General features: G+C 35.0%; 1 protein-coding gene and 1 long non-coding RNA gene across 2 annotated transcripts in view; one reads left to right on the forward strand and one right to left on the reverse strand.

Moving 5' to 3' along the window:
• LOC137616336 (uncharacterized) overlaps positions 1-10,000 on the forward strand; it is a 1,379,772-nt gene that overhangs the window by 215,227 nt on the left and 1,154,545 nt on the right. The gene's annotated exons all lie outside the window — the stretch shown is intronic.
• The window catches only part of LOC137615804 (latent-transforming growth factor beta-binding protein 1-like), a 22,827-nt gene that overhangs the window by 10,166 nt on the left and 2,661 nt on the right, over positions 1-10,000 (reverse strand). Inside the window, exons 3-6 of the mRNA XM_068345494.1 lie at positions 6,791-6,946; positions 6,305-6,424; positions 4,293-4,415; positions 1,817-1,936 (exon numbers count right to left, since the gene is read on the reverse strand). Coding sequence (XP_068201595.1) covers positions 1,817-1,936; positions 4,293-4,415; positions 6,305-6,424; positions 6,791-6,946 — 519 coding nt within the window. The remainder of the gene's footprint in view (positions 1-1,816; positions 1,937-4,292; positions 4,416-6,304; positions 6,425-6,790; positions 6,947-10,000) is intronic.

Consider the following 10,000-nt stretch of genomic DNA (forward strand, 5'->3'; position numbering starts at 1 on the left):
ACAGAAAAAGATAATCTATCATGACTTGGCAATCCTCGTCGTAACTTATCACGCCAAACAGCAAACTATTGAAGTGTTCTTTCAATGACCCTAACTAAGTCAGTGTTGTTCAAAATATGCAATAGTCGGCATGATTGGAGAATATGATTGATGATTGATAGTCGGTTTTTTTTTTCCCCACATTTGCTGGTCTGGTCTGTTTTAAGGTTCCATTTAACTAAATTGTCACCTGTTTTGGCACTCCAGCTTTAGCTCTGTTGAGAGCACACCAATCACGTCTGGGAAGTAATGCCCCATTAGCAATTTTTTCAGTGAGGTTTGCACTGTGAAGTTTGGGGTTAGTCTCCTGTCAAAGTCCGTCCATTGGTCCAACCTATTATTCTGCGCGATGGTATTTGGGCTGAGAGTCCCTCCACGGGGGCAAAGCTCTCCCTTAATTAAGTCTACTTGAAAGTGACACGTGAGGATGTAATGTCTTGAGTACAAGATTTGTTTGATCTTTTCAATTTTTGTTTTGTGAGCCTCCTGATTTCTGGTGGTTGGAGGGCAATACCAGTGATTTTGTAGAGGGTGTTAGTGGCAAGGGAACGTTGTGTCCCTATGATGACTGCATGCCTTGTTGAGCATATGATCTTATTTTCTTGGCATGCAACTATCTGCTCCCCACTGATGCAAGTATTCGTCTGGGGCATAGCACATGGCTATGGTAGTTGTTCTTAGTATATGAACATTGGCTCCCCACTTGATTCCTGATAGTCCTTTTACCAGAAAATTGTGAGAGCCAACATTCCTCAAAGCTTTGCAAATGGGTGGAAAATGACTGAGTTTTATCCAGTGCTACCCTAAGTACACTGGAAGCTGGTGACGTTCTAGCTCTTCGCCACACCAGAGGGTGTTGAATTTGCGATTGGCTTCTCTGTTTCTGAGGTGGAATGCAAACACTTAAGTCTTGAGCGGGTTTGGATTCAGGGTCCAGTTGTCATAGTGCTGCCCTATCTACTCCACGGTAGCTAATAGTCATGCTTCAACGTTTTGAAAGGTGATGGCCTGTGTGGCAAGACATAGACCGTTTGCATAGATGAATGTACAAACGTTTGGTTGGAAGGTTTGATCATTGGTATAGCTATTGAACAGCGGTGGTGCAAGGACTGAGTCCTGAGGTAGGTCATTCTTTTGTGCTCGCCATGTGCTTTTAGTGCCATCCAACTCTACTTGTAATGTGTGGTTTTCTATGAGGCTTCGGATTATATCCACTAGAGTCTTAATTTTTAATGTTTTGGATAGTTTCAGATGTAGACCTCTGTGATTGAGTGTCATATGCAGCTTTTAGGTCTAGGAACACAGCTCCAGTGATTTGTCACTATTCAAATCCTTTCTCTAGATACTAGATTAGGTTGAAAATCTGGCCACAGAAAGAGCATCCTGGTCTGAACCCAGCTTGGTGTGGGGTGGGGAGCTTGTCTATTATGTTTGAAATTCAGCTTAATATTAATTTATCATAGAGTTTATAGAGAGCACATAATAATTATATGGGCCTATAGGCTCTTTAGGTTTATTGGGTCTTCGTTTATTTTTGAGAGGGCAACTACTTTAATCTTTTTAGTTTTTAGGTGTTTTCTTGGCAATGATATATGGTATATGATTTTCACTGTATAAATTTGAATAAAAACAACAATTCAGATATTGAGTGTTTAGAAAGAAATTATTTAGATGCATTCCAATTACCTTTGTCTTCATAGTAATGTCTTTAAATAGGACCAGAGACCCAGCTGGATGAAATGGGATCTCTAATCTTCTTTCATAGCATCAAACTTACCTACACACATACCGCTTACATTCTCGAACCCAGAATCACAGAAGCAATCAAAACTCCCGGGCGAATTAACACACATGCTGTTTGGCGGACATGTATCATCATCCATGCATTCGTCAATATCTGGGGAAAAGAGGAAAAACATGTTAACAATTGATAGATTTACTAATAGGTAGATAGACCGGGTTGGGACTTTCCGAAGTTCAAACATGCAGCAAATGTTTATGTTGAACAGATTGGCATAAGTCTCTTCTTAGTATATATGAGACAAATTTGTTTTAACGTGGTTACCGATCTTAATATACCTTAAATTTCATTGATTATATCTCATATATAGTCAACTTATTTCCTTGTTTCATTTCCTCACTGGGTTACTTTATTTACTGGAGCTCTAAGGTTTAGAGCAGGCGTGGCCAACCTTTAGTTTCCCATGCACCAACTTATTTTTTCACTTCTAATTCAGATGCGCCATACAAACTTTAACCCCCTTTTAATCCTTTAAATATGATGATTTGGACATATTTGACGGCTATACATATAATCATTTCATATATATATATATATATATATATATATATATATATATATATATATATATATATATATATATATATATATATATATATATATATATATATATATATATATATGTATATATATATATATATATATATATATATATATTTTTTATGAGCAGGCATGATTTTTCTTTTATTATCTCTGGGGTATCGTGCAATGCGCCACTGTTGGCACATGCGCCATTGATTGGCCACCCCAGACTTTTTCCAACTAGCAATAACAATTAGAGAACATTAGAATTGCTGAAGCAATGAGTAATAACAATAAAACTTCACATGTTCTAATAATAGGGATGGATAAAAAGGAAAACAGCTAGGCAGAATTGAGGGAAAGGAATGAAGGAAAGAAGCAGGACAAGAAAGAAAGAAAAAAGCATGGCAGGCTTAAAGGAAAAGTAGCAGTGTTGACCAAAGGAAAAACAGCAGGGCAAGATGAAATGGAAATACAAGAATAAGAGCAAAGGAAAAAAAGCAAGGCAGGATCGAAGGAGCAGAAACAGCAGTAGCAGGATCGAAAGGAAAAACAGTAGGGTCAGAACGAAGGAAAAAAGCAAGGCACTATCAGAGGATCGCAGGAAAAAAGGCAGGGGAGGATTGAAGGGAAGGAAACAGGGTAGAATTAAAGAAAAATGCAAGGCAGGATCGAAGGAAAAACAGCAGCACACGTTCGAAAGAAAAAAAAAAGCAGGGAATGATCAAAGGTAAAATAGCAGGGCAGGATCAAAGGAAAAACAGCAGGGCAGGGTTAAAGAAAAAAAAAAGCAGGTCAGGATCGAAGGAAAGAAAAGAAGGGCAGGATCGAAGGAAAAAAGAGGGCAGGATTGAAGGGAAAAACCAGGGCAGGATAAAAAAAAAGAAAAAAAAACAGCAGGCAGGACTAAAGGAAAAAAAGCCGGGAAGGATCAAATGATAAACAACAGGGCAGGACTGAAGTAACAAAAGCAGGGCAGTATCAAAGAAAAAATAGCAGGGTCGGATCGAAGGAAAAAAGCAGGGAAGGATCGAAGGAAAAAAACCAGGGAGGATCGAAAGGAGAGAAACTGGGTAGGATCGAAGAAAAAAAAAAGGGAACGACCGAAGTATGAAAAGTAGGGGTAGGATCGTAGGAAAAACAGCAGGTCAGGATTAAAGGAAAAAGCAGGGCAGGATCGAAGGATGAAAAAGCAGGGCAGGATTGAAGGAAATTAGCAGGCAAAATGAAAGCAGAAAAATGAAAAAGCAGGGCAGGATTGAAGGAAATACAGAAAATCAAAGGAAAAACTGCAAGTACTGAAGGAAAAAAGGAAGGATCAAAGGTAAAACAGCAGGGAAAGATTAAATAAAAAAAAACACGACAGGATCAAAGGAAAAAAAAAAAGCAGGGAAGGATAGCAAGAAAAACAGAAGGGTAGGGACGAAGGACAGAAAGCAGGGTAGGATTGAAGAAAAAAGAAGAGCAGGATCAAAGGAGAAAAAAAGCTGGGCAGAATCGAAGGGAAAAAAAAGAATGTAGTATCGAAGGAAGAAAAACAGTGGAGTTTCAAAGGAATAACAGCAGGGTAAGATTGAAGGAAAAACCAGAGCAGGATCGATGGAGAAGCAGCAGGGCAGGATCACAGGAAATAAGTAGGGCAGCCCTGAAGAAAAAAAAAAGCAGAGCAAGGTTGAAGGAAAATCAGCAGTGCAGACCAAAATGAAAACAGCAGGGCAGGATCAAAGGAAAAACAGTTGGCAGGAGCAAAAAAAAAAAAAAAAAAAAAAAAAAAAAACAGCAGGGAAAGTTTGTATAGAATGTGACTTCATTCGAAACCAAAAAGTGTTTTGCGAATAAAAGACAATTTTCAGACTACATTGAAATACAGGTTTGGGAACGCAATCAGATTTCTTTTTTCTTTTTTTTTTTTAGCTGAAGCTTCACTCACCCTCACAGGTATCATCTATTCTCTGGAATCCTCCAATACAAGAACAGTTGTAACTGCCGGGGGTGTTTATGCAGATGGAATTCACACCACATAAATCGGGAGTGTCAGCGCATTCATCTACATCTAGTGGAAAGAGAGAGAACAATATTTATGTGAGAAACTTGAATGAATTGAATAAAAAAAAATACCAATTTTATGAAAAAAGGTAACTGATATCATGCATTTTTTTTTTTTAAATATTTCTGATCTGTTTCCTAGTTTGACTAATATAGGTTGGCATTTTTAATGATTTTCTTTTTTTCTTTTTATCACATTATTTTTGATACTGGAAAATATCAAAATCTGAAATTTCTTTCGATAAAAAAGAAATGTATGAGAGACCTTCAAAATGTTAGTTTATAACCAATTTACTTAACCACTCGCATGGAGTTTCCAAATATGACATTTACATTACATTAAATTTACCTTAGTAAATTCATTTACGAGACTGCTTTATTTTTGGTACCAAATCTCATTCACACGGTCAAATTAAGCAGTTTAGTATCAGAGGCTATAATGTAAATGGTTTTCATGATGTCTGTATTAGTGGTCTGTTGCAACATGTAAAAGGTAATGGTACTAAATTTTATTTAGAGGGTCTCATTGAAATGGTTCAGTATTATTTCTATATCACGGATCTATTGCACTATGCAAAGTGTATAGTACTGAATCTTACTCAGCGGGTCTGATGAAGATGGTTTTGAATTATGTTTATATCAAAGCTCAGCTGCATTATGGAAAGTCTCTGGTATTAAATCTTACTCAGAAGATCCTATTCAAATAGCTTAGTATCATGTCTATAGTATTGCCCTGTTGCAATATATAAAACCTCTAGTACTAAATCTTTTTCAGAGGGTTTCATTCTAAAGGTTTAGTATCATGTCTATATCCCTGCAGTGGTGCAATATGTGAAGCCCTTGGTACTAAATCTTACTCAGTGGTTCTCATTCAAATTGTTTAATATGTATTTATCACTAAACTGTTGTAATAAGTAAACCTTGTGGTACTAAATATTATTCAGACGGTATATATCAAATGGTTTAGTATATTGTCTAAGTCACTACAGTGTTGCAATACGTGAAGCCTATTGTACTAAATACTACTCAGGGGGTCTCATTCAATGGCTTAGTGTCATGGCTTTATTACAAGACTTTTGAAATATCTGAAGCCTATGGCACTATTACTCGGATGGTCTCATTCAAATTATTTAGTATCCTGTCTATATCACTGCTCTATGCAAAGCCTATGGTAATTAATTCTACTCAAAGGGTCTCCTTCAAATGGTTAACATATTGTCTATATCACTGCACTGTTGAAATATGCAAAGCCTCTCGTACTAAATCATATTCACAGGATCTCATTTAAGTGGCTTAGTATCATGTCTATATCACTGCATGGTTGCAATATGCAAAGTTTATCGTACTAAATTTTACTCAGAGGGTCTCCTCCTAACGGTTTAGTATCATATCTATACCGCTGCACTACTGCAATGTGTAAAGCGTATGGTACTAAATCTTAATAAAAAGGTCTCATTCAAATTGTATATTATCTTGTCTATATCACTGCTTTCTTGCAATAGGCAAAGCCTATGGTACTTAATCTTACTAGAAGAGTCTCTTTCAAATGGTTTAGTGTCTTGTCTATATCAATGTTCTGTTGCAAGCCCTTGGTATTAAATCATACTCACAGAGTCTCCTTCAAATGGTTTATTATCATATTTATATTAATACACTGTTGTAATACGTGAAGCCTCTGTCAATTAATTAAGGAAGAATCTACCCTCAAATTACCATATCAATTATGTAAATGTTTATATCCCTCTAAAACTAATGGCAATTCAGCAAAACATGCACATGACTTCCATGAATGATGCGCTTGGTTATCTAAAGATTATCTTTGAGAAATTTGCCGAATTTGTCCGCCTAATCTACCTTCGCTTAACAAAACTTAGACTAAATTTCAGTGATCCTTACCTCCACATTTCTGAAGACCGGTTCCGCAGAGGCATTCGTATCCCAAATCTTTGTCTTGGCACGTTGTATCGGCGGGACATTCATGTTCTCCTGTTCCACATTCGTCATGTAACAACTTAACTGTAGATGATATGGGCAGAGGATTACTGTTCGTGTACCAGACACCTTGAAAAATACTTCAAGGAAGACAGAAATTGTGTATTTCATAGAATAAAAGGAGTGAACTCTTACTTTTAAGATGACTAAGTGTATGTCCGGTAAATTTCTAACACTGATTTTTCAATAACTTATTCATCAACAGAGGCAAGGATTCTTTTAAGATTTCCAAATGAATCATGGAGCCTTTTTTTCGCTAAGTAATATCCAAAATATAAAACCATTTTGTATGAAATTCTGTCAAAAGATATTGAAGCATGTTCATATGGACTTGTTCAGAGATATAGAAATATGTGTTCACAAGTTATACATTTAGATAGTACACCTTACCTGGTACACAGCAAGAGCAGTGGATACTTGTACATTCATTGGGGAATACCAAGCCATCACAGTCTTCCACTTCTTTATTAGAGATACAATAGCCTTCGTTAGCAATACAGTCCTTTGACGCTTTGCACGCGTCTATACAGTTGCCAGAGGTACAGCCTAGAAAATAATGCATATATATATATATATATATATATATATATATATATATATATATATATATATATATATATATACATATATAATTTATATATATATATATATATATATATATATATATATATATATATAAGGCTGAAAAGATGCAATCACTAAACATATTAACTTGGAATAAGTCATAAATGAATTCCAGTGAATATATATATATATATATATATATATATATATATATATATATATATATATATATACATACACACACACACACACACACATATATATATATATATATATATATATATATATATATATATATATATATATATATATATATATATATCGAGTTTGGTACTCTATGCCATTGTGGTTGATATTTACACACACACGCTCACACATACACACACATATAAATATATATGTGTATATATATACATATATATATGTATATACATATATATATATATATATATATATATATATATATATATATATATATATATATATATATATATATATTCTTATGAAGCTGGCCTAGTCTAGAGTAAATGTAATAGTTTATTCATAATTTATTTACATATTTCATTTGTGCATTGATGAGATCAATGGCCAGCCTGTAAGGTGAGTTCTTCCCATGAAGATTTAAGTTTATTATATAAATTACTTGATACTTTCGTCGTTAATTTCATAGTATTCTTTATTCAAGGCAGTACAGTATATGTAAATTCACGTTATTTTTAAGAATTAAATTTTTATTTCGCATATTTTTGTTACGAAGTCTTACGTAATGTGTTTGAGACTGTTATATAATCCATACGAGATATGAATAAGGGCTTTGGTAATGTTCTTTTATATTTCTATTAGGTATTGCATCATGTTTGTGAGAAAATGCGCAACTCTTTGGTCTGTCATGTGCTCTGGAAAATTCTTGAAAAACCAAGGGATAGATATCATCTCTTTTTTTATTTCAAGGACAAATGGTGGGCAGAGCTAACTGACTGAGAGAGTCGTCTCTCGGTTGTGTGAGTACGCGTATGAGAGAACATTACTTCGTAACTCTGAAGCCATAGACCAACCCCCCCACGCTACCAGATCTCGATCCTGGAACCTTCTGGAAGTAGTTAAGTTTCATATATATATATATATTTATATATATATATATATATATATATATATATATATATATATATATATATATAGTGACCCAATGGGTGCATAGATCAGATAGAGAATCCCAGCCTTAAGACATAGCTATCTCCATCATCATCATCATCATCATCTATGTCTATTGATGCAAAGGGCCTTTGTTATATTTGGCTAGTCATCTCTATTTTGAGCACTTAATCAATACTTCTCCATCCATCATCTCCTACTTCACTCTACATAGCCCTCAGCCCTGTATACCTGGGTCTTCCAACTCTTCTAGTGCCTTGTGGAGCCCACTTGAAAGTTTGGTGAACTAATCTTTCTGGGGGAGTGCGAAAAGCAGGCCCGAACCATCTCCATCTACCTTTTACTATGATATCATCCATATATGGCTTTCGAGTGGTCTCACTTATTAATAAATTTCTTGTTCTGTCCTACCATTTAACTCCGATATTCTTAAAAGGGCTTTGTTCTCAATTCTACAAAATCTGTTGAATATTGTTTCATTGTCATACCACGACTCATGATATATAGCCTGATATTTATATGTAATTTCAGGCGATTTGATATCCAAATTTTACTTAATCTAGCCATTGTCTGATTTGCTTTTTTTCAATGTTTCATTAAACTCAAATTCTGAATATCCTGTATTAGAGATCATAGTTCCTAAATATTTAAATAATTCCACCTCATTTATCCTTTCCCCTTCCAAATATATTTCATCTTCCATTGCATATTCCGTTCTCATCATCTCTGTCTTTCTTCTATTTATCTTGAGTCCAACCTCATGTGATATTTCATGTATTCTGGTAAGGAAGATTTGCAAGTCGTTTGGTTTTCTACTAATAAGGACAGCGTCAACAGCATACTCTAGGTCTGTTAATTTCCTGTTACTAATCCAGTCCAATCCTTCTCCACCACCCCCAACTGTCCTATGCATTACAAAATCCATGAGGAGGATGGTGAAAACACATTTTCTTGGAGTATACCTCTGTTCTTTGGAAATTAATTTGATAGGTTATGACTCTACTAACATTAGCTTTACAATTTCTATGCTCATGAATAGATTTAATCAAGTTTATATATCTAAGAGGAACTCCATAGTGATGTGAGAATCTCCACAAAATTGGCCAGCGCACACTACCAAAGGCTTTTTCATAGTCCACATATGCCATCTAGAGAGGATTTCTACATTCTACAAATTGCTGTACTACATGGCTTAAATGGAAACTTTTTCAGTATAATTTTTACCTTTTCTAAATTCTGCTTGTTCATCTCTTAGCTTTTCATCAATCATTCTCTCTAGTCTCTTTAGAAGGAGCATACTATATATTCTCATAACAACTGAGGTAATTGTGATGCCTCTGCAATTATTGCAATCAGTCAGATCTCTTTTTTACCATTTTCACCAACACTTCTAGCGCCCATTCATCAGCTTTGCCTCTTCACGTAACATTCTACAAAATAATCTTGTAAGTATTCTGGGAGTTACTTCATTTGCGGCCAATATCATCTCAGCAGTTATTCCATTGTAAACAGGGGCTCTTCATCTTTTTAGTCTTTAAATGATAGCTTCGATTTCAAACACACTGAATTCCTTCGTTGCCATATCAAGGTCTTTTTCATCTTCAGGTATATCAATCAAATTATCCCTTTCGTATCTCCTTTTCATGTGTCCCATTCAACATTGCATTTCTCCATCTCTCTTTTTAATTGGTATGATCTTTTTCATTAATAGTTCTGTGAGCAATTTTTACACCATAGCCACTCTTTAAATTCAAAGCTTAGTCAGCCTCATCTGCTTACCTGTCTAAATATTCTCTCCAGTCATTCTTGGTTTTTGTTTCGACTTGTGTTTATTTTGATTTACGTTTTAATTTTAGTATGGCAATAAGGAGCTGCTGATCGCTA

The sequence above is a fragment of the Palaemon carinicauda genome, chromosome 22, assembly GCF_036898095.1.
Source record: "Palaemon carinicauda isolate YSFRI2023 chromosome 22, ASM3689809v2, whole genome shotgun sequence".
Classification (NCBI taxonomy): Eukaryota; Metazoa; Arthropoda; class Malacostraca; order Decapoda; family Palaemonidae; genus Palaemon; species Palaemon carinicauda.